This window comes from Delphinus delphis, chromosome 4, assembly GCF_949987515.2.
Source record: "Delphinus delphis chromosome 4, mDelDel1.2, whole genome shotgun sequence".
NCBI classification, from domain to species: Eukaryota; Metazoa; Chordata; class Mammalia; order Artiodactyla; family Delphinidae; genus Delphinus; species Delphinus delphis.
The window spans coordinates 65006540-65031714 of record NC_082686.1 but is presented as its reverse complement, the minus strand read 5'-3'; the positions used below and the strand labels follow the sequence as shown (position 1 = coordinate 65031714).

At 45.0% G+C, this 25175-nt stretch overlaps 1 protein-coding gene across 1 annotated transcript; it reads right to left on the bottom strand.

Annotated features, from left to right (window-relative positions):
• Nucleotides 1-6723: 6723 nt before the first annotated feature.
• Nucleotides 6724-19611, bottom strand: UPK1B (uroplakin 1B). The gene is made up of 7 exons (XM_060009901.1): nucleotides 19543-19611; nucleotides 18288-18488; nucleotides 15845-15919; nucleotides 15040-15162; nucleotides 12741-12920; nucleotides 8203-8286; nucleotides 6724-6774 (listed from the first exon to the last, which is right to left on the bottom strand). The coding sequence occupies exons 1-7, from the start codon at nucleotides 19609-19611 to the stop codon at nucleotides 6724-6726; spliced, it is 783 nt and encodes a 260-aa protein (XP_059865884.1).
• Nucleotides 19612-25175: the final 5564 nt, after the last annotated feature.

Below are 25175 nucleotides of genomic sequence, written 5' to 3'. Positions count from 1 at the left end.
ACTCACTATGAAACTTCTGGAGGTGGAAGATGGTTTTTTTTTTTTTTTGCGGTACGCGGGCCTCTCACTGTTGTGGCCTATCCCGTTGTGGAGCACAGGCTCCGGACGCGCAGGCTCAGTGCCCATGGCTCACGGGCCCAGCCGCTCCGCGGCATGTGGGATCTTCCCAGACCCGGGCACGAACCCGCGTCCCCTGCATCGGCAGGTGGACTCTCAACCACTGCGCCACCAGGGAACCCTGGAAGATAGTTTTTTAAGACCTTTATTTTCCTTCTCTGCCACTGTACCTGCAACGGGATTCGAAGCCCCTGACTGGCAGGAGGCATATGGCTGCCTGCTTGCTCTGCTGGGCAGTTTGGCCTAGAGGAACCGAGCTTTCCCAATTTCCCGCCCTGTGTGTCTCTTGCTGTCATTGGCCACAAAGAGGCCAAGCTTTCTGAGTTTTGTAGATAAGCCTACTATACTTGCTGAGGATTACATGGACGCAGGTCTGTTTGAACACCACAAATACTTAACATGAGGAGTGTACTACTTTAAAAGTTTTTATGGCTTTTTCTCACTTATAGTACCACTCCTTTTTATAGTGCTTTATGGTTTATGACATTTTTATACACACTTTATTGATTAGAGTTAAGTAGGGTAGAAGAGGAAGTGGAGGTTCCATTACACCATATTGCCTCCATCTGGGCTTCTCTCACTCTTTTTTTTTGGCCGTATTATGCGGCTTGTGGGATCTCAGTTCCCCAGCCAGGGATTGAACCCTGGCTCCAGCAGTGAAAGCGCCGAGTCCTAACCACTGGACCACCAGGGAATTCCCTGGGCTTCTCACTTTCTTTAAGGAAGGTTTCCTGACTCTACATCCCTGTCCTAGCTCCTAGAGAAGTTTGGTATATTCTGGACTTGAAAGTGCATTCCATTCTAGGGACTTCCCTGGTGGTGCAGTGGTTAAGAATCCGCCTGCCAATGTAAGGGACACGGGTTTGATCCCTGGTCCGGGAAGATCCTACATGCTGTGGAACAACTAAGCCCGTGCACCACAACTACTGAGCCTGCGCTCTAGAGCCTGCGAGCCACAACTGCTGAAGCCCGCGCACCTAGAGCCCATGCTCAGCAACAAGAGAAGCCACCGCAGTGAGAAGCCTGCGCACCGCAACGAAGAGTAGCCCCTGCTCATTGCAACTAGAGAAAGCCCGTATACAGCAACCCAACGCAGCCAAAAAAAAAAAAAAAAAAAGTGCATTCCATTCTCATCTAGTCTCTAAACTTTTTTCCAGACTCCCTCCCTGGTTTTTCTGCCCTTTGCCCCCTCACTTCCACTCAAGCCCCTGGGGGTTTCCTGGGGCCCCAACTGCTCTGTGAATGGACTCTTGGGAGAGAGGAAAGACATATTCTGCTGGACTAAAAACCTCCACTTTCCCCAAGTCCTATACATATATAGTCTCTCTCAAAAGCCATTAGTATGTCCCACAAAATGGAGCATATTCAGGAACATTTCATAGGTTCTTTTTTGCCCATCACTTTCCAAAAAAAATTTTTAAGTCTATTCCTTAGTACTTTAAATGTTTAAGCTATTGCCACCTTCATTAGTTTTAAGTCCACTGAAGACCGTCTTATACCTGCTGAGAGGGCCAGACCAGTCTCTCAAAGATATTCACAGAGGAGAGTGTGTGATGTGTGTGAGGGTGTGTGTGTGTGTGTGTGTGTGTGTGTGTGTGTGTGTGTGTGTGTGTGAGATCTGGGGCCTTGGTGGAGAGGTTGGTGAAGGGTGAGGTACACTAATTGAATGCTTGCTCTGTATTTGAATTTTCCTTGCTTTTTAAATTTTAACTTTCCAATATTCCTGTAAGTGTGTATGTAGTACTGCAAAGAAAAAACAGATTCAAGTTAAGTAACTTCCCAAAGTTGGTAAGAGGAAGAGATAAGATTTGAACCCAAGTCTCTTGACTCTAGTGTCTTGTTTTTTCCCCCCAGAATATCACATTGTCAGGAGATTATGAGATTTCTTTGTGAAGGCAGTAAGGGCAGAGATCTCATTTGTAGCTAGGATTCTGGAAATAATGTACAGAACTTGAGATATATCCATTAAAATGCCTTATCTTCATACCCTAGTACATTCTTCCACTATTGAATAGGAGTTTTGCTATTACTCAACTACTGTTTGAGGGCCAGTGAATTTGGACCAGTATATTTGGTCATTAAGCTTGTTGCAGTAAATTGAAGTAACATGATATTAGTTGGCATGTTCCCAGGAATACAGGCTGAGCAGAGATCTTCGACCAGATTTATGGTATAACTTCCTGTTGGTATTTCTTACAGGCTGTTAGCTGTTCTAATGCACTCTTTACATATCTTACGGAATCCTCGCAGTGAGATCTGTCTTCCTGAAGCAGGCTCCAAGAGGCTGACTTGCCAAAGTCATGCAGAGCTGGGATTTGGAGCCAGGTTTTTGACTCCAAAGCTCATGTTCTTAACAACTTCATGGTATCGAATAAAGCGGCCCACGCTGTCTGTGGAGTGTGTTTCTCTCTAAATAAATCCACTTCTTATGTAAAAAAAAAAAAGCTGTTGAGAACACACCATGGGGAAGCTCGAGGTGTCTCAGGAAAAGAAGTCAGACAAAGTCTATGAGAGCATTTGGGTTTGGGGTGGGTCATTTGGGGAGGTTCTAAGCCAGCAGGATGTGTTCTGTATTGGACATTGTCAGAAAGCCAAGACAGTTCTGATTTACCCACAGGGAGTCCTAGAGGAAGAACAGAGCTGTAATTGTGAGCACGTAGCAGTCACTTATTTTAGCAAAAAAAAAAAAGGGTGTGTTTGGTATTCAGAGGGTGGCACGGTGACCTTGCTTTTGTGCTTGGACAGAATTATGAAGTGGCCTCACTTTGCCTCATTTTACGTGACCTTACCTGAGGCTGGCGTTCTATGAATTGTTTACGTCTAGCAGGAGGATAGCATGGCTTAGTTGTGAGTGCCAGGCTAGCTTCTGGATGTCAGGGGCTGCTCAGGAACTCAGGGTGGAGGCCACTAGAAAGTAGGGCATGATGGTACCACTTAACTCCAGGATTTGGCTATCTGTCTTTTTCAAAGGAGGGGTGTGTGTGTGTGTGTGTGTGTGTGTGCTTTGGGAGTTGATTGGGAGCGAGGGGGAGGGTGGGTTAGAGAAGGGTCTGGGAACTATACATTTCTCAGCAATGCGCCTTTTCCCAAGATGTTTTTGGATCTCCTCGTTGGATGTGGCCATTCCAGCCTTGTGATAAAAAACGTCACGTGTGAAAGCAAACTCAATAGCTTACAACTAGTCTCCTCTGGGTTTCTTCTTTGATTCAGTCTCACATATAGGAGATGATAAGGATCTGCGTGAGGTGAAACAGGAAAGGGAAATGACACAGGACAAAGGAGGTTGTTCATTCTATAGAAATGAGAAAGCAGGGGCTTCCCTGGTGGTGCAGTGGTTAAGAATCCGCCTGCCAGTGCAGGAGACGTGTGTTCGGGCCCTAGTCCGGGAAGATCCCACATGCCACGGAGCAACTGAGTCCGTGTGCCACAACTACTGAGCCTGTGCTCTAGAGCCCGCGAGCCACAACTACTGAGCCCGCGAGCCACAACTACTGAAGCCCAGGTGCCTAGAGCCCGTGCTCCTCAACGAGAAGCCACCGCAATGAGAAGCCCGCACACTGCAATGAAGAGTAGCCCCCGCTCGCCGCAACCAGAGAAAGCCTGCATACAGCAACAGAGACCCAACATAGCCAAAAATAAATAAATTTATTTAAAAAAAAACCAACAACAACAAGAAATGAGAAAGCAGCTTAGTTTCCAGTTCCTCAACCACAGCCCGGCTTGTCAGTCACGTGGATGGGGGTGGGGTTTTAGAGGAGATACGATTTTCAAACTCGCATGACTCACTATTCCTTCTTTCCTTCATGGGTGGTCAGAAACTACCTGGTCTGCTGCTTAGAATGGAAGCAGTTCCCGTTTATTACAGCTGATGTGGGAAAAAAGTTATAGGGCCCCAAAAAATGAGCAGAGGGCTTCCTAACGTTCAGGGTGAACAGCCTGCCAGGAACCTGAGTAACAATCTGGGGAGGAAAAAGCCAACCGAGGAGGGTGATGACCCGTCTGGTATTGCAATCAGGTAAAACCTACCCCAGAGTCAGCCTGACCCATTTTTCGGTGTTAGGTGGTAACTGTTCTTTGCCCACCTGATAAGCAGGCCTGTTGCAGGATTGGGAGGTTTCTCGAGATGGTTTTTCTGGGTGTGTCTCAAGCCCAGCAACCTGCCAGCAACCCAGAGCCAGGTCCTACTGCTCTTCTCACCCCCGCCCCGCCGCTGCCCTCCGGCCTGGTGGGGCTGGTGAGGGCCTCACCCTGAACAGTGTGGCTTGGGTCTCGCCGTGAGCCCCACTTCTGTCCCAGAAGCCAGATGGAAGAGGGACAAGGCTGGGCTTCCAGGGAAGGTGGAGGGGGTGGAGCAGAAACTGGGCAGAGCACGAGCTGCCCTGAGATTAAACTGAAGACCCCCGTAGCAGGAAGTGCAGGAGTCCTGAACGGCTGGACTCTCCATAGGGAAGTCCTCAGGCCCGGGTCTGTCTCAGCTGAAAGGTGTGTCCTCCCCAACTGCTGGGGGCTGGACAGTGAGTACCTGGGTTCAGGGTCTTATTTTGTAGGAAGCTAGCTGGAGAGGGGGCGGACGGTAATGACCAATTGAAGGCCCGTTGTCTTTCTAGTTACTTCTAGTAGAGAAGGCAGGTGGTAAGATTTAACGAGCAGCAGGTGGGCCATCTTCCTCCACAATAGCTTTTTCCTGCTCCCACTGCTGCACTGGATTCCGCCAACTGAGATCAATTTCAGTTATTAAGGAAAAATCTGCAGAGAAGATTGAGAGTGGGGACTAGCTGTCACTCACCCTTTAGTACGAATTAGCTTGCAAAAAGGCTTTCCCTTAACCTAGCTGAGATCAAGTCACAAGGAGAATGGAATCTTGTAGGGAGAGAATTTTGAAGCTCCAAAGCCTTGGAGGGGGAAGGCAGAAGTGGGTCTGGGACAGGATTTGCTCACGCATGAGGGCACTGGAAAATCCAGTTAGCAGCAGAAGAAAAAGGCACCAGAACACATGAGAGAGGATGGACAGAGAGAAGGGAGAGAGGCGCTTCAAAGCTTTGCCCAGAGTAAGCTCGAATTTCCTTCTTCTCCTCTCTTCAAAAAGACCACAGAGAGAACCTCCTCAGTCAAGTGCAGGTGTCATTTATCTTGACACCCCAAGCCCTGTCCTGGAGAGGCAAGCGAGGCAGGGGAGGGGCAAGCTGGTCGTGTGTCAGAGCAGGAGCCTTTGGCTCCCTGTCCTGGGAATCGGCGATCCATCCGGCTGCTGCCCCCAGCTTTACCGCCCAGGTGCAGGCTATAGTGCCCTCCCCCTCCTTGTCCCTCCCTGCCCCAGGGCTCAGACTGAGGCACGGGAACCTGGGTGGAGGCCTGGGAGTGGGCTACTCCATGTGACTGAGTCAGCTGCGAGTGGGACCCTGAAGTGACAGGTACATTTCCTTCCTAGGGGACACAGTTGAGCAGTTGGAGTCAGAGATGCAGGGGGAAAGGATCTGAGGAGCAGCAACTGCATCCCCGCTTCTGGGCAAAGGGCAGCAGGAGCAAAAAGTAAACGTGGAAGTTCCAATCATTCAACTGTACAGCAGGGTTACCCGGTATCCAGAGGGAAGCCACACCTGACTGCATTTTCCATCTCCTAAATTTTAATTCCCGTGAGCCTACTAAGCTCTTCTGTTGGAAGACCCATTTTGCTAGCCTCATATATGACCAATTATGACACTGGTAAAAAGAAAAGAAAGTGAACATATTTAAAAGCCTTCTTTATTTATAAGACTAGACAAATGTTGTTATAAGAACTTCCTTCAGGATTGCAAAAGGAAACATAGATCAGAAGAGAAATATTTTGACAGTAAAAAAAAATCACCATAAATCACCTATCTAACAGCGGGCTTGCTTCTCCCTTATTTGAAAGGGGCTTTCGGATGGGATGAGATTGGTAAATATATAACAGGTCCCTCCTTTGTCCCCCAGAGTCCACATACTTTTAATTAGCGGGAGAATTGAGGTTACTAACACCTATCACTCTGCGATGTCTGAGAGGAAACTTCAACCATTGTTAGCTCAAGATCGGGCATTGTCCTGGAGAATAAGAGGATCCCAAGGTGGCATTAAGAGAATCACTTGAGTCTCTGTAGATGGGAGCCACCGTAGAACAAAGGCAAAAGATACATTTCAGCAGTCTTTTCCTTAGTTCTCTCATGCGGACAATACTGAGATGAATGAAAGCCTTTGAAGGTTTCTTTTAGAAAGCAGAGAGAAATACAGGCAGATTTGCTGTCCAAATACAGACTTGGCTTGCTGTGATAAGACAGGCTCCTGTGAATGTCTTGTGCCCCCAAATTAAAAATAAACAGAGATGGCAATAGTTATTATCTACTATCCTAAACTCTCCCTTTCCTACGGTCTATAACAATGTTGCAGAATCCTAGATCAGGGTGAAATCATTAGTGGTAAGAATTTCAGGAGTCTGAGAGCCTAAAGAACCTAAAGAAACTCCACACCAACTGACTTGGCAATTTGAGGAAGAGTGCATAATTTCCCGGGGAGCACAGAGGTGGAATATTAGGAGTTCCAGCACCAAATCCAGAGTCACTGTGGGGAGTGGTATGGTGGTTACACTTATTCTTAATATTCAATTCTGCTCCAGTAGAACATGGTACCCAGGAGAACCCAAAACTAGAATACAAAGGAAAAGAAAAATAAATAAGGAATTGTTTTAGAAACATCTGGTACTTGCAGAAAAATGATATGAGGTTCGTTCAGGCTCAGGTGACACTGGATTTTTAAGAATGAGCTTGCCTTAAGCATCATCACAGGGGCAGAGGTGACTCTGAGTCCATCCTGTCACACAGTGAACCAATATTTTCCCAAATGACCAATGCGTGATGTTCTAGAATCACGAATGGGTAAATATTTATGCAAACTGCAAGACAAACCAATGTAATGTATTTTAATGTAACAGAGTCCTAAAAGTTCTTTGATGAAGTTTCAGATTTCATATTGCAACTAACCTTTAAGAAACTACTACTTAGCAAGTTTTGTGTAGTACCAAAGGAAAATATTCACAATTATTTTTAGATAAGGCTACCAAAACACTTTTGTTTTTTCAACTACATATCAGCGTGTAGGATGGATTTCTTTCAAATCCTTCAACGTAAGCAACATATTATAACAGATTATATGAAGATGAAATATGAGAAGCCAGCTGTCTTCTATTAAAGCCAGACATTGAAGAGATTTTCAAAAATGTAAAAAAAAAATACTTCCCCTTTTCTCATATCTTTTTGTTTGGGAAAATAGTCACTTTTTTCCCACAGAAACATATTGTTAATAGTAACGTAATTAGTTTGTTATAGTTATTTTATATGAATTAACACGTGTTTTTAAAAATTTCCAACAGGGTAAATATCAATAGATACAGCCCTCCATAGACAAAAGCTTTTGGGAGTCCTCAGTAATATTTGAGAGAGTGTAAAAGAGTTCTGAAATCAAAAGTTTGGGACTGCTTCCTGAATGCAATGGCTCTTAATCCTGACAAGTTAGAATCACCTGGAAAATTAAAAAAAAAAAAAAAAGACCTGGGTCCTGCACCTAGATCAACTGAAATCTGAATCTCAGAGGTTGGGGTTCAGGTATGCTTTTGTCCCCCAAGCTCCCCCATGAGGTTTAAATGTGCATTCAGGGCTGAGACCTACCATTCTACCCTCTTGCTGCATGTGCATCGCATAAAGTGGTCAGAAGAACAAGGTGAGACTAGTGAAGGCAGCTCTTTGGAAGGAGGGAGGCAGGTTAGAGGAGGCATCTAGAGAGATGACAGTCTTTGATATCTACTTGAAATGAATTTATGAGATCTGGAGAGATGGAGGAGCACACAAGTGCATCCCAGTCAGCCAGAGAAGGATCTGGTTGGTAGGGGAAGTTCACGCCCTACCTCCCGAGGGAATCCACTGTCCTTGCCCTGGTGCCAGCAGCTTCCTGACTAGCCTTCAGGTCTAAGCTTTTTTTCTAGTCAGTCTAGCGTGCTTGGGTTAACCAGGGGCAATCTCAAGGTCTCTCCTTATCACTATCCTCCCAGAAATGAAACATGTGATGGGAAATACTCACAGTCCAACAGAGAATGGCAAATCCAAACCACGCAACCCCCCAGGCGTGTCGGTTCATTGGTCCAGAGATCAGTTCATAGCAGCCCTAGAGGAGTGGGCGATTCCATATCCACATGAAAGGGACCAGAAAAGAGATGTAAGAGATGGGTGGGAAGCTGATTTGAATCAATGTCACCCCAACATCCAGTTTAACATAACCAGGCTATTTCTACATTCCTGTGGACAACTAGGTTGTTGTGCTGTACTGAAGAAATAGGAATAATCTATAGGAATAATCCTTATCAAGAACTATTCTATATCATATTTATTTGTTTTTGCATTCAATCTAACCGAGGTGCTGCTATTTTAGCATAACATTTTTCTCATATTGAATATGTGGCAATGTAAAGTATTCTTAATAAAATTTGAGTTTTTTCCTCTCCCCAAAGATTTTATTGGTGATTTTGGTGTTTGAGGGCAGGGTCACTTTTTGATTTGTTTTTCAATAAAAGTTCTTCCAGTTAGTGAAAATTAGAGGCTTTATTTTTTAGTCATTAAAGGAACTCCTATACCATGCTTCGTAAATTCTCATTTGACATCATATTTCAACATATCTTTATAGTATTGTAGAAGAGCCACGGGGTGCGTGCGAGAGAGTGAATCATTCTTTATTCATCGAGTCATTCATTCATGCATGCCATAATCTGGTATGTTTTATATGTAGCACATTCTGTTCTAGTCTCTATGCAAAGTACTGGACTGATACACACGTATGGGTCTAGACCTGCCATCTGAGCGACCTCCACTAAAGCCCTTGGAATCACAGGAATGCCTAGGAGATGCCATGACCAGGCTGGTTTTATGAACACTGAGATCCAGAGAGAAATGTCTTAGAAAGGCTGACCTTGAAGTTTAGGCCCCGCCCAGGGTCTCCAGGTAGCCACTTGAAGTTCTATCCTTTCTAACCCTGCCCCAGTCCCTGGTTCATCCACTTGCATGTCCTGCCTTTGCTATATACGCCTTGATTTCTCCCCCATTTACACCTCTCCATCTACCTGACTCCCCCACTCACCTAGATGCTCAAATGAAAAATCTTGGAATTATCCTTAACTGTTTTTCTCTTAAGCAAACACTTTTGGGTTTAAAATATATCTCAAATCCAAACACTTATTACTTCCTGCTACCACCTTGGTCCACCACGGCCTCACTTCAGGATTCCTACAATCACCTCCTGGCTGGTTTCCCTGAGGCCCGAGTCCACCCACGGTGCCCTACTAGTCTTTGTACAGTGCCAGAGGGATCCTTGTAAAACATGTCAGATCACTTCACCTTCCTTCTCAAGACCCTCTGAAAGTTTCCCACCACCCTTAATATGAAATTCTAAGTCTTCACAATGGCTACGAGGTGCTGTATGACACGGCCCTGCCTCTCTCTGTGACCCCAGCCGCCACCAGAGGAGGTTGTTTCACTGCAAAGCTAATGAGCTTGGGCTCAGGGCTGCTTCCTCGCAAGACCATTTCAAAGTCCTGTACCTAGTTTTGCATGTGTAGTTTAAACTGTTTTTCCTGAGGAGAACCCCTCCCCACAAATCTGATAAGCTTCAGTCCCTACAAAATCTAGATTCATGCTTGCCTCCTACTCTTCCTTCACTTGTTCCAGCCTTGCCATACGGATGTTCCTCTAAAAAGCTAAGGGCCTCCACCTCAGGGCCTTTGCACTTGCTGCTTCCTTTTTACAGAACTCTCTTCTTCAATCTTTTTTAAGCGAGGGTCTCCTTTCCTCACTTAATTCAGAACCCTGTGCAAATATCATCTTAATAAAGCCTTTCCTGACAACCATAGAGAAAAATACCTTTCCCCCCATCATTTTCTATATCCTGCTTTATTTCTGCTCATGGCACTTATTACTACCTGGAATTTACTGTGTATTGGTTTGGTAACTTGTTTGTGGTCTGTCTCCCATACTACAGTGCAAGCTCTACGAGGGCAGGGATTTTATCTTGTTCATTGTTGAATCTCTAGAACTTAGAGCAAGTGTCTGGCACAAAGCAGGCACCTGATTAGGATGAATGGAATGTGATAAGAAGTAATAATTACAAGGATATTATTTGTGACACACTTGATGGTTCACAAACACTCCTATATCCGTCACTCATTTGATCCCCCTGACAATCCTGGGAAGTGGTCATTTGTCCAATAATATGTATAAAAACCCACTTATGCCAGGTGCCAGGCACTGGGCTGGGCATTCAGCTGTGACAAGGCAGAAATGGGTGTTGCTTTCATGAAGCTCACAGACAGAAGCCCCAGTTTTTCACCTCTTCTCATTTAGTGCCTTTCATGATGCTTTTTTCTCATTGTAGTGGCGCCTACCTTGATCTTCTTTAGTTCCATCATAATGCTCTTGAGGTGTAGTGATTAGAATTTGCACACAGCATTTTGGGGGCAGATGAACCATGATGTAAGAACATATATATTTGCGTCTGACATGCTATGTAACATTTGGTGGGTTTCTATTATTACTACACTTGTGACAACTTCCCTAGTTTTGTTAGCCTTTCTTTGTGCATTGCAGATCTCGCAAAGCTACAATTTGGATGTGAAAAAGGGTCATTCACCTCTTCATTTGCCCACCCACCAAACATTTATTGATGCCTTCTCTGTGCCAGGCATTATGCTAAGTACTGAAGATACAGAATTGAAGGATGCATGGTCCTCAAGGAGACTCATAGAAAAAATAGGCTTGCAAACAAATAATTATATTTCAAGGTATCAACTGCAATAATAGAAGTAAAGTATATGAGGTACTGAGGTGGCGTACTTTGCTTTGTGGAAAAGGATTGTTATAGGAGAATTAGCAGGACCTGTAACTCGGAGAGAATGGTGGCATGTGGGAATCTGGGAGACCAGGGTAGGGAGAAGCAGGAAGGATGAGTAGATAAGAGATTATGTCAGGGGTGAAGAATGAGTGAGATTGAGAAAGTAGGAGCACAGGGAGTCAGGGACAGAGAGGAATTTCAAGATGCAGGAATTTGGTGTGGGAGTACTGCTCAGTGACATGACTTTGTAGTTGTGGTATAGATAGTGGGTAGAGGACGTGGTGAGTCCAAGGACTGTTAGGGAGGGTGTGACAAAAGTGTCCCTTATTACTAGAATGTTCTATGTGTGAGGGAAAATAGTGTGGCTGTGAAATAAACCAATCATCTGATGGCAAACATCCTTTTTGGTCTCTTTCAAAGATACGATACAGTTTGTATGGAATTACAATCCAATCAAGATACGTCTGCATGGACTAGTTCCAAGGCTGAAATGTTAAAAGCAGTTTATTATTCCTCAGAGTGATCGTTATATTGCATATTGTGATTATAGGCAATAAATTTAATTTTTTTTAGCAGTCTGAATATAACTAATTAAAATGATACCAAAACAATGTTGCTAAAAGGCTAAATGAGGGTCGCTCTGAACAATTCTGCAGAATAATCTATATCACTCCCATGTCATTTTCCAGATTAATGCAACCCATCCTAGTCCAGGCACCCTTCCAGGGGTGGCATGATGACCAGCAGTGCCGTGTCGTTCATTCTGAAAGGGCATTTTGTATTATTTCCTGCAAGACCAAAGAGTCTGGCATTTCTCAATTATTTAATGTACTGGCACACAACTAGCTTTCCTCAAAGTGGTAATGCACAGCAGTGGAAGCATCTCAGAGGCTGACGTCAAGTGTATGAGGATTCTCTTCAGGGCTTTTTGGGATTATTACCAGGTTCTTTCTTGGTTTAGAGTCTGGGCTCTGGAGCCAGGCTGCTAGCATTTGAATCCTGACTCTTCCATTTACCAGCTGCATGACCTTGGGCAAGGCAATTATTAGCATCTCTGTATCTCAGTTCCTCTTCTGTAACATAAGGATCAAAGTGGCACTACCCACGGAGCCTTAAATGAATTAATATCTGTTTTGTACTTGGAGCAGTGTCTGGCATTTGATAAGTACTCAATTGATGTTTGTTTTCATGATCATCATATCATTCTCATCAGGCTGGAAACACTTTTTCAAAAACCACTTGTATGTGAATTAGCTTCTACCCAAATCACCTATCTAATTATTTTATTAAGACGATCCTACATTACCACTGAATGAGGCGGGTGGGTGTACCATTACTGCATCTACCCTCAGCAATTGCCTTTGTTTTGGAACTGGCAAAACATTCCTTTTGTATATCATCCCTTTCAATTTACATTTTGCAAAAATAGAGCAAATCTTTGATATAAATACTTTTCAAAATACTAATTCTATACATTATACAAATCGTGTTCATTTAAACAAAATTGGATTCTGCTATTGCAATTCTCGCGTTCTGTTCATTTATTAAAATGTAAATTTTCCCAGATCAGCCCTAGATTAGCACTTACATTTAACTAACAGAGAAGGAAATAGTTAACATGAGGTTTAGGAAAAAGGATGCAGAATTCCTTAGTGAGAGACTATTACCTACAGTTAACCAGTATTTTCTTCATAAACAGCAGAAAAACCTCCTGGCAGGTCTTGGGAGAAGCAAGGACTCACCTGATTGTGATAGTATCCAGGTACCCCTAGTTTGCAGGCCTCCAGGTTGAGAGGTTCTTTAAGGTTGTTCATAACACAGCACTGACGAGGCCAGGGGTAGTCTGCATCGTTATTCTCAGTCCGGAAGGCAGAGGTGTATTTCTGCCAGTCTGATGGTCCATTTACACCACAGCAATTGTCCTGTCAGCACATGAGAGAAACAAAATTCTCTTCCATAATCCTTGCTAGAGCCACCAAGGTGGCAACTGAGACTTTATGGAGAAAGAAGATATGGAAATTATACTGTATCTTACATTTACTAAAAATCCCCTAATGAGAGCTGAAGGTGTTTTTAAGGCATTACATTGTAGAGTTTGCAAAATACTTTTACATTTATTACCTTACTAGCCATTAATGAGCTCTGTAGCCTTTGACAAGTTAAACTTTCTAAGTCTCATTTTCCTTAACTGAATTGGGACAAATATAGTACCTACCTCACAGAGCTGTGTGAGGAATAAATTAGTCAATACATTTAACACGTTTAGCACAATGCCTGGCCCATAGTAAACCCTTAAAAAATGTTAATCATTATTAGTACGAATATCTTGCTACAATAATGTGAGAGAGTTATAATTATTCTCATGTTACATATGAGCAAATTGAGAATCAGAAAATTAAAATTTTTGTGGTGAAGAAATCGTGAGTAATTCTTCTTGTTTTACTTTTCTGTATTTTTAACATTTTCTGGAGCAATTATGTATTATTTTTATAATGGGGGAAAATAAACTGGAAAAAATAACCAAAACCTAGTGGCACATGGTTCTGCCTCTACATAGGAAAGGAAGATCACTTAACACGTAGCTCATATTACTCTAGATAGAATTGAGGAGAGGGGATAAAACACAATTCACATCACTTTCCTTCCAGTTTATAAATTCTGCTAAAATGTTTCAAGGGAAGAAATAAATACTACTGCATCTCTCAACTTTTAAGATAAATATATTCAGCAAACTTGGTGATAAAGTGACTATCTTAAAAGCATGTCCTGTTTTGCCACTGGATTATGGAAAATATCTCACCAAAGAAAATAATCATTCTGTAATTTGACCTGAGCATTTTGGGGGGAAATGGTTAAGTTTGAAACAGACTTATTTCAGACTGGGCTTTATAAAGTTGGTAAGTGGATTTTCAAATGTGTGAGCATTCACATTTTCATTTGAAAAGCTTAGTTCTTTGCTAACATAGTGGGAAAAAAAAAACTTGACTTAGAAGAGTGATAGGAAGTGAAAAAGTGGCCAATAGATTGGAGGTCCTAATGGGCTAAAAAAACTATAGAACAGGAATATTAGACTAAATGAAGGAAATTTTAGAAGATAGAGGGTAAAGAGAGAGTTCAAAGAAGGGGTGGAGGCTATAAGGGGGTTTGCTGATGATGGACTGGGAAACATAGGTGGTTGGGTGGGGAGGGGGTCGGGGGGGAGCCATGGGAGAGTTGTGTCACACGAGGGCTTATGCAGGGATGAGAATTCACATACAGCAGCGTAGGGGTGAGAGTGGGCATTCTGAAAGACTTGTACTTTTGATGGTATTTGAGGTAAATGTGGATATAAGTTTATGATTGCCAGTTAGAGGAAAACAGGTGATCAAATCAAATCATAGCCTCTGGTCCCTAACAGGAGTAGCCCACAGGTGTGAAAAGGTACTAAACAAGCAAAGCAGACAATAGTTGCCACTTGAGTTCATTGTGGGGTGGAGGCAACTTTTTTTTGTGTGTGTGTGTGTGGTACACGGGCCTCTCACTGCTGTGGCCTCTCCCGTTGCGGAGCACAGGCTCCAGACGCGCAGGCTCAGCGGCCATGGCTCACGGGCGCAGCTGCTCCGCGGCATGTGGGATCTTCTCGGACCGGGGCACAAACCCGCGTCCCCTGCGTCGGCAGGCGGACTCTCAACCACTGCGCCACCAGGGAAGCCCGGAGGCAACATTTTTTTAATGTAAGTGATGCTTGAGTTCTAAGAGGCAGAGTGTGTGATTAATCTAAATTTCTTACCAATGTCATTACTCCTATAAATGGAAGCTAATCAACATCATGGCTTAAAATAAAATATAGATCTAGGGGTCCCACTGAGTCATGTGTACACCCCCTAGTCCCTGCCAGTAAATGAGAGGAATAGAGGAACTTGCCTATGTCAAGTCACTTTGTGAAGGAAGCCCCCTTGGAGGCAGTGGTCCCCACACTTTAACTTCATTCCTAACCGTCCATATGCCCTTGGATACTGGTTTAGGTACCAAATGGCATCTCCCCAGGACTGCAGGCATTACCTGGAGCATGAGCCTGTCCCAGGTCTTGGTGACTCCTTTGTTTTTCCACTGGTCGTCATTGTTTGGAGGACTGTTGTTTTGGTACCTCTCCAGCATCTGCTTCAGGAAGAGGTTGGGTGTGAACTATTATGGGAGGAGGCAACACAAGAGGAAGAGTTAGCACAGTAATCCTCAAGGAGGCGAAGTGATTTGCTCGGCATGTTGCTGGGGTCCCTGAACATTGTCTCCTGGAGTAAAACTGAGCTCAGAGTCACTGAGTAGGGCTGGGGGTGGGAGTAGGGCTGCTCTGGGTGGCGGAAGTCCCCCTTGTAGGGAGAAGACCCCCATCTCCAAAGAAATTCCAATGAGATAAGGGTAGACAGGCATTGTGGGGTGGCCTAGGCCAGGGAATGGAAAAAAGGAGAGAAAGCAGGGTGCTGGATGGGAGGATGTCTCAGATGTGGTGGATTACTGCTCATCCCAGTGGAAGGCCAGTGACTGTGGCAGAGTAGTGAAGAGCACGGCGGTGCAAGCTTGGGCCCCGGGAATCACACGGCCTGGATTCAGGATCCCACTTTCACTTACCAGCTGAGTAACCTTGGACAAGTTACTTTATTTTTTAAGTCTCATTTTATTTTTATTTATAAAATGAATACCTAGTTCATAGGGTTACTATGAGGAGAAAAATTATATATTTATTATTAATGTGCATATTACAATGCCTGGTATAGGGTAAGGGCTTAATATGTGTCAGTTATTGTAGTGTTATGATGGTAATGATGATTCATATGGTCATTTCTGCTCTGTCTTTTGAGGTTGTACTCACGAAGTCTCGTTGTGTTGCTGCTGTGATACAAGATGCCACTTCAAAGCCATATACAATAAACATCAGAATGAAATACTAGAAGGGAAACAAATGGAATACAAGAATTACATCTACCTCCAAAGGGAGTTTTTTGTTTTGTTTTGTTTTTACAAATAACTGTTATGTTTTCTGCAGCACATTCACCTAAATATAATTATCTGACCATTTACATAATTATTCAACAAACCCTCGTTGATCAGCTGCTTAGAGCCAGACTTGGTGCTAGGTGCTAATCAGATCAACTCTTCTCCTTTCCCCAGAGAACAAACAACTATTGAATACAAAGCTTTCTCAGTTCAGTACCCTGCATTTCCATTTTAACTGGGAAAAACATACAAGAGAATGAACTGGTGTGTGTGTGTGTATGTGCGTGTGTGTTCGTCCAATGGCTGGCAAGAGAATCAGCGTATCACACACTATGTAGAGACTCATAACTCCCGTCTCATTGGGAGACATTTTCTTTACGGTTTACTGAGAATTGAGGATTACCGAGGTCAACGATGAATAGGGCTGTGTTTAATATCCGTCTTCCCTCTTGGCAACGTCCAGTCTTATGAGAGAGGCGCAGGCAGCCTCCAGGTACACAGCTCTTCACCGGCATCTTCTCTCACTCACTCCCACTCCAGTTGCATCAGGTCAGTTGAGGGAAACAGCGCCTTGTGTGTTTTGTTGCTGTGTGTGTGTGGTAGAGTGCGCATGCACATGTGACGGCTCCACAACACGCTGCCCCCGTTTATGGCTGGCAAATATCTGAAGGACAAATGGTCTCCGAAGCTGGGATGGGGACTATTTGCAAGAGTCCTGTCTTTGCTGTCCTCAGCCTTCCACATACGCTTATGGCGCTTGGGTTCTTCTGCAGAAGGGGCGCTGTGACGGTGTTAGCGGAGGAGCGCAGGGCAAACGGTTCTCCCTCCCTGGGCAGGGGCGGTTCTCAGAGCGGCACCCTCTGCTGCCCTAACCATTCCGCCCAGAAAAAGGCTTTGGCTACTGTTAACTCTCTCTCTCTCAGTTAACAGGAGGAACCCCTTCAGAGGCCTCATAACATTGCCTCCCTCTGTATTAGCGGCTGCATTGCTCTTTGTTGAGAGCTTTGCTGGTTCCCTTTAAAGAGGCTCAGAAGCCCCTTAGAGACGCTCCAGCAAGGAGGCACAGGGTGCAGGTGTTCTCTCCTCCAGCCGCGTGGAGGGCGCGCTGCTCCATCTCTTTGCCAGGCGTGGTGAAGGATGTTCCCGGCTGTGCGAGACACACGTGACTGGCCCAGAGTGAGGCTGGGATGCAGCTGAAGCTCGTCTCTAAGGACACCTGCCCCTTCTTTACCTTTCCCTGCATTCCTTAACCCCACCCTGAAAAAGTGGGTTCTTTTGCCCTGGAACTAACTCACACTAAAGACCCAGAGAATGTAAACATTCTACATTCCCTAGGTACCAGGATGATGTTAGTTCACAGGAAAAGCCAACCAACAAGCACCTTAGCTTGCTGGACTCGTTCCAACCAACAAGCACCTTAGCTTGCTGGACTCATTCCATGAAGGTGGAACTCAGGTCCTGCAGCCTTTGGCTAGGAGAGTTATTTCAGGTAGGGAGTGAGGATGGGGCCCCATCACAGGGCGAGAAACTGCTGTCCTGAGCATGGGGGAAGGGAGTAGAAGTTTAGACCCAACACCGAGGGTTCTTAGCCCGGCTGGCTGCAAATTTGCTCCCATCTGCAAAGGCAGGGCACAACCTATTGTCTGAGGTTTGGGGCAGAAGCCTCCCTATGGGTGCACAGAGTTAGAGCCTCCACAGGAAGGTGGGAGCTGCAGCTGTTCTCTACATGTCACCCAGCATGGGTTTCTAGGGTCCCTGAAAAGCAGAGTGAATGCGTGAAATGGGAAGTGTAGGCCATCCCACAACATCATCAGCCTTGAGCTCAAAAATGCCTACAAAAGCTCATGCTTTCTCTTAAAAATTCGTGCATATTTTGTGATTTATATCCTAATATATCAACACTTGATTACTATTAAAACAATATTTTAAACTACTTACTCTCAAGAGAAAAAGTCTAATTATCGAGTTCTCACTGTCTCTCCTTTGGCCTGTGTAGCTCCTGGCTGTATCTGTTGGGCCCATGCAGACACTAGTCAGAGAAGCGAAGATCTGGAAAATACTCAACAGGTGACCTCCAGGTGTCTCCCCTTCAGCTTCTCTTGTGCTGGACTCTTCTGGACTTCCCATAGAGGAGAGCATCTTTGACCCCACTTGGATAATCTTCACTGCAGGGAGGGTCTTCCCCTCTACTCCCTCCTCACCTGGCACTCTGTGCTCCCTCCTACCCCACTGAAAACCAAAGCACTGTGCTCAGGGAAGAAGAAACAATCCATCTAAATTGGTCCAGGAGAGAAATGTAGAGAGTTTTAAGGTCTTACCACCAGAAGAAGTTTCCTGTTGGACTTCATGATGCCTGCAATGCCCAGGACAGACAGGCAGAAGAAGCAGATGCCGACAAACATGCCAATCCAGGCTGCCCCATAGATGTCATCATTGTCAGTGGCTTCAAGCAGTGGGTAGAGGCTGTGTTGGTCGGACACAAAGAAGATGCACTCTGCAGTCAGGGCGATGCCGCACATCTGGGGGCAGAGGGGATTCTGTCAGGCTGGCGGCCATGAGAGCGGCACTGGGAAAGGGGTAGAGGAGTAGAGGCGTGGTGCTAAGAGAGACTAACTCTGTCCCCTGCATAGGCTTTAAGCAACTGACTTAAACTCCTCATTGCCAGGAAGTCAAACAGCTCCTTCCATCCTACATATTGGTTTCATGCCTCCTTCCACGTTTCGCTCTATCTTCTCGCTCTTTGTCAGGAGACCCAGACAATTTCAGACCATCTATAAAACCCCTGGGGCATGAACCGCTCAAACAATGACTTCTTGTACGAAGATAATCTCTCACTCCCATTCCCACTGCCCACTGTCCATATTCCTGGATTGTAATATTTAAACTGGTCCTGGTCATGTTCTCTGTGCCAGAGAGCCATGGAACATTAGAGCTGGGAGGAACCTTGGTGGTTATCTTTCCTGCCCCCTGGATTTCATAGATGAAGGATCTTGGCCCTGAAAGGCAATGACCTGTCCGGAGTCACGCAGAGCCATAGTCAGGGCTGGGCCCAGAGCCAGTGATCCTGGCTCCTAAGTGCTCTCACCACACTGTGCCCACGCAGCCTGGCCTCTGAGTTACCCTTACATCCCAGTACTGCCACCCCCCCACCCCCGCCCCGTGTGACCAGCACAGGAAGATGCAAACATCTGTCCCCAACAACCTTAACAGTGGAGGCTGTGGAAATCAAACCAAGGAGGGGTAGGAAAGACACACCAAAGCGTGTGTGCTGAGAGTGCTTGGACGCTGACTGTGGTTAGCGTGGTTGCTTTTAGATTCTTGTGTTGTAAAGTTGGGAGGGAAATCTCTCTTTTTTTTCCCACATGGTCTTTTGATATATTACATAGTTATATAGGATTATTTATATAGTTAACTTCTAGTTAGCATGTTTTACTAACACACTTCTTAAAAGGAAGAAAAGATGTAGGGAACCAGTCATTATATCATTATTTCCCTTTAAACTCTCACTTTCGATTGATCTAAAATCATAGTTACAGGAAGAGCAGAATTTCCTGGAAAATACTCATTACTTACACCAATAATCACATTTTCAAAAATCAGCAGGCCCTGGAAGCAACGAACAGTGGAGTCATCTTTGGCCATCTTCACGGTTTCCCACAGGCTGAGGACACAGCTGAGAACATCACAACTCGTTAGGAGCAGGGGATGAAGACTGCTGCTGCAAGTTCCACAGCAGAGCTAAGTCACACCACCGTGCCCCGCCTTCTCGTGTTCCAGAGCACCCAAACCAAGCCATGTGATCATTTAGCCATGGAAGAAGTTTGGTTATTCAGTTCAGTGATCACAGTAATTTTATAAAGGAGAAAAAAAAAAAGTAAAGCCAGCCTGAGTCTCATCACCAACTTTCAGCAGTTCTTTAGGGTATGGAACATACAGACTGCATCCTTCTGAGTGATGAACTGAGGCCCCATAGTCACCGAGGGCAGACTGGAGGTGGTGATGAAGCACAACTGAAGGTCCCTGGTAAGGCTCTTCCTGCCCTTGGTCACAGCAAACGGAAGCCCAGAGGATAAACCTAGGGGCAGAGTGGGCGACTGGTTCCCATACGGACTCCGGGCAGCGGTTAAAACCCATCATTTTCAGAATGTATTGTTATCTTCAAATATAGTTGGCAAATTAAAAATACCCCGTCACATAAGGGGGGGGCGAGGAGAGAAAGAGGGGCTCACATTAGTTCCTTCTCTGTGCCACTCTACTAGGTAATGTACATCCACACATGTCATTCTCATAACCTAATTAGGTAGAAGAAGAAAAAGGGTGGGGAGGCTCCAGTTTGCAGATGAGGCAACTAAAGCTTAAATTGGTAAATTAAGTTCCCTGGGGTCATACAACCAGTAAGTGGAAGAGCTGGGCTGGAGGCCTTGGTCTGCGTGGCTCCAGAGCCCCAGCGCTTCTCCCCAGCCCATGCTGGCTCCCAGAAATTATCTACAAGGCTTAGCGCTGTGTCTGGCACTTTAAAAAGCGGGTCTCTCCCTCCCTGAGGATCCTCTGGAAGGAATACAGGGTAAGTGTTTGGGTGAATTATTTTGGCCTCTGCACTTGAATTACCTTGAGATAAGCCATCCACATCTCTCAGTGTTTTGTTAATTAAATTAACTATCCACTTCATCCACTCAGGCTCTAAATCAAAATGGGTTATATGACACAACTTGCATTTTGAGGGATACAAAGATATGTAAGAGAGATGGTTGTGTTCTAGAGTTTCAGGCTTTAGTAGGGAAGCTGTGTTCCCAAGTCATTATAATGTGTCTAATAAGACCTTAAGTATCGTGGGAGTTCTGAGGAGGGAAGAGGTAAGGCGTGCAGAGTATATATGGTTTTGATGGGTCAAGAAGAGGTGGGTGGGAGTGGGAGGAAGGTGGGGGTGACATTCCAGGTAGAAGGAAAGGAAAGGTCAGGGAGTAGAGGCTTAGAAGAGTAAGGAGCCCAGGAGATAACACACTAGCCAGTTTGGCTGAAGTTCCGGCGTGCGTGGGAGGGAAGCCTTCTATTCGACTCAAACCTTGCTAACTTGTAACTTCCTTGTTACACTCTAAAGTAAGTATTCACAACCTTCCAAGTAATCTTAAACATCTCTAAATATTTTCCCTTACCTGTTCACCTGGGCAGTCGTGGGAACTGGAGTTGAAATTTATGAGTGTTTTCTGGCCCGGAACTGGGCACATGGTGTACTCCATCAGTGTTTGCCAAGTGAATAGAAGAAATGGGGCCATAGTTACAAGATCCCTCTGCGTAGCTTCCGCTAAGACATGCCATTCATTTCTTACCGCTTGGAAATGTCATTTCAGGCTTAGAAATGTCATTTCAGGCTTAGAAATGTCATTCATTCTTTCCCGAGATTGTGGCACACTAGACGGAGTGGAGCCTGAGCGCCGCGAAGGAGTTAATGCACAACCTCCCCCAAAAGGGAGCCTTACTCACGTAGCTGGATCAGCCACATTATAAAGTTCCTCACTGGAATGCACAGATACTGCTCCTGACCAGTTGGGTTACTGTCGAAACTAGAGACACAGATAAATAGACCATGAAAGGTAGAAGTTCAGACAACACAAGTACATAGAGAGAGTAAAGGGCAAAAGAGGCCCAAAGCAGCCCCATTATCACCCAGTACCAATTAGGACCCATTTGCAGATAGCAGCCTATTTATGGTCATTAGCTGGGCTTAAAGAACAGAAGGAAGACAATTTGTTCTTTCAAGGAAGTTAAAGTGTGATTGTAGCAACATGGCTGCACAGCAAAAATGACTGTACACTGTAGAATAAAGGAGGAAAGTAGGGCTACGGAGAAAAAGGAAGAAGACAGGTAGGTCACCAAAGAAAGAGGGCTTTATTGGTCCAGGAGGAGCTGCTGAACAAGAGAGCTGGCCCCCGTGACCCAAATATATCCTGTAACGATGCATACTTTCCCAAAGATGACTCTGCCACACAGAGTTTTTAAAAAGGGGAAGAGACATATGAATACTCCGTGGAAGAATTGCAAGTCAGAATTAGGGTGGGGAAACGCAGACCAGAGTGGGAAAAAAAGAAGGAAGGAGACAGGTGGGAACTTGGTGTGAGGAAAAAGGAGAGTAAAGTGAAGAAATCTAGACAAGCATGCGGTAGGAGATGCCAGGGAGGGGCATCTGATTGAGGAAGGCAGGACTGTGTGGATGGGCACAGAATGCTGAAGTGGCTGCTCGCTAGATGTTTCTCCTTTTCCGCTACGCGTTCCTTCTCCTCCTTCAGAGGTGCGTCATAACTTAGATAATGGCACAAAATAAAGTGATGGTGAAAGCTGTCATTTAATGTCCTCAGCACATGCTGGCTCTCTGTGTTCATCCTCTCAACAGACCTGAGAGATGAGTATTTTTACCGAAATCTGTCCTGGTTTCTTATTGCTGTTATAACAGATTACCACAAACTTAGTGACTTCAAACAACACACAGGGAATTATCTTACAGTTCTGGTGGTCAGAAGCATGAAATGAGTCCCATGGGGCTAAAATCCAGGTGTCAGCAGAGCTGTCCTCCTACTGGAGGATCTAGGGGAGAATCTGTTTTCTTGCCATTTTGCAGATGCAGAAAATGAGGCTTAAAGGGATTAATTGCTTTGCCCAAGGCACGTGGCTAGAAAATGCAAAAGCGGAGACTCAAACCCAGATCATTTAAGTTAACACTGCAGTTTGTAAAGACCTGCCATATGGCTAATACTTTCAGTAGAAGAAGAAACACCTGGCTTGTTTCCTCGCCAAATCTGGAGCAGAGAGAGTAGGTACCACTTTTCCCTGCTCAGGTGATCCTGCCTCTGCAAAGGTCAGAATCACTGGGCCTCTCTTCGCTCACTTCTCTAAGTTCTTGCCTCCTTAGCCCCTCAACACTGCACTCATATTTGCACATTTGTCCCAAACCCAGAGCTGCACCCATACGTTGTTCCAGAAAATCTGTCTAGATGTATTCCAGACCTGCACCTTTCTCATGCACCCCTTGGGAACAAAATTCTTAGAAGAGGTACAAATGTGCAGGTCAGTGTGAGAGCCAGCATTTCATAGCCTCTCCTCGGCCACTTGTAGTTGACTAGGTTGTTGTCTAGAAGACGTAAAATATTTATTGCATCCCCCAGACAGCCACAAATGTCAAGAGGGGTGGCAGTTAGACAGCCAAGTGTAGGCTTCTGGCAGCTCGCAGGGTGGTCTACTGGCTTTGGTCTAACAGTGAGCACACCGCACTTGGTGTTAGAAAGCCAAGGTTCAAACGCAGTCTTGCCCAGTCCTTACGGTGTAACCTTGGGTAATGCCACTCAGTGTCTATTTCCTCACTTACAAAATGGGTAAAACACAACTTGTTGATGGGATTGTTGTGATCACTGAGATAAAAGATGTCGAAGTGATTGGTAAACACCAAGATCATTTACAAGCATGAGAAATTATGAATAATAACTAGAGGAATATTTAGGAAGGGCAGGCTATTGGGCTGTGGCTTTGCTTCGTGTACCAGTGACCCCTGGGGCCTAGGAGGGAGGTTTTAATGGTTACTGATACCACAGCCAAAGGCATCGAGGTTGAGGTGAAGCAGCCTCTCTCACCTTCCTCCTGTTCCCTACTCAAGGGCTGCTCTGTTGGAGGGTGCTAAAAGCCTTACCCATCTCCCATCTGTGCCCCTTTTTATTTTCCATGGAAGGATTCATTGGCTGGGGGAGAGGGGGGAAGCTCTTTGGGAGAGGGAAAAAAGCTTCCCAGGTGTGCTTGGGGTATGGCCAGAGTCAGGTACCAAACAGCACGTCCCTATGGCAGGGGCCCTCTGCACACTGCACCAGCATTCCTGAACAGTTAACACCGCCATTGGGCCTCATCCCTAGGCTTTGGCCAGCTCTGGAGCCTCTGGTCCAGATTATGAGGTGATGCAGAGATGACCCTTGAGGTTCCTCCTCTGTACTGGGGCTGCTTCCCACCTGACACAGAAATTAAATTACTCAGGGAGGACTCTGTTCTGCTCCCCTTGTGCATTATTTCCTCCTGGTATCAACCTATGAAGGGCTTCCTGCACTTTACTGCAAGCATCTCCAAGGCAGAAGAAGGCCCTGGGACCCTGTTTTATTTGTCTTTTTCAGTCCAAAGCGGCACAGCGCTTTACATGTGGTAGGCACTCAATAAATTATTTACTCAGTAAAAAGGCAGATGAAATAAATTTTAAAAATGTATATTTGAGTGAGAAGAATATATAAGTGAATTATTTGCCTAGAACTTTATTGCAGAACAGGTTAGAGTATGATGAAGTAGAAAGAGCATGGGCTTTGGACAAATCTAGCTTTGAATCTTAGCTCCACCACTTAGAAGTTTTGTGGCCTTTGGTAATTACTTAATCTTGTAGAGCTTTAGCTCTAAATGGGTATTATAATACTTAACTAAAAGGGGTACTATGGGGCTTCCCTGGTGGCGCAGTGGTTAAGAGTCCGCCTGCCGATGCAGGGGACACAGGTTCGTGCCCCGGTCTGGGAGGATCCCACATGCCGCGGAGCAGCTGGGCCCGTGAGCCATGGCCGCTGAGCCTGCGCGTCTGGAGCCTGTGCTCTGCAACGGGAGAGGCCACAACAGTGAGAGGCCCGCGTACCACAAAAACAAAAAAAAAAAAAAAAAAGGGGGGTACTATGAAAATTACATGAGAATATGCGTGAAGTTCTAACACAATATTAGTTACCCAACCAATATTCATTTTCTTTACCTTTGCCTCAGTTTCTTGAAGCAGACAGACCAGAACAAACAGTGAATGATGAAGGCATCTAAAACTAGTGATTTAATTTTGTTTTAAAACAGAGCCACATAGGGAATGTAAATTGGTCCAGCCACTGTGGAAAGGTTTCTCAAAAAACTGAAAATAGAACTACCATATGACACAGCAATTTCACTCCTGGGTATATATCTGAAAAAAAAGCCCCACTAATTCAAAAGGGTAAATGCACCTCATTGTTCACAGCAGCATTATTTACAATCGCCGAGATATGGAAGCAACCTAAGTGTCCATCAACAGATAAACGGATAAAGATGTGGTATATATATACAATAGAATACTACTCAGCCATAAAAAAAGGATAGAATTTTGCCATTTGCAATGACATGGGTGGACTTGGAGGGTATTATGCTAAGTGAAATAAGTCAAACAGAGAAAGACAAAT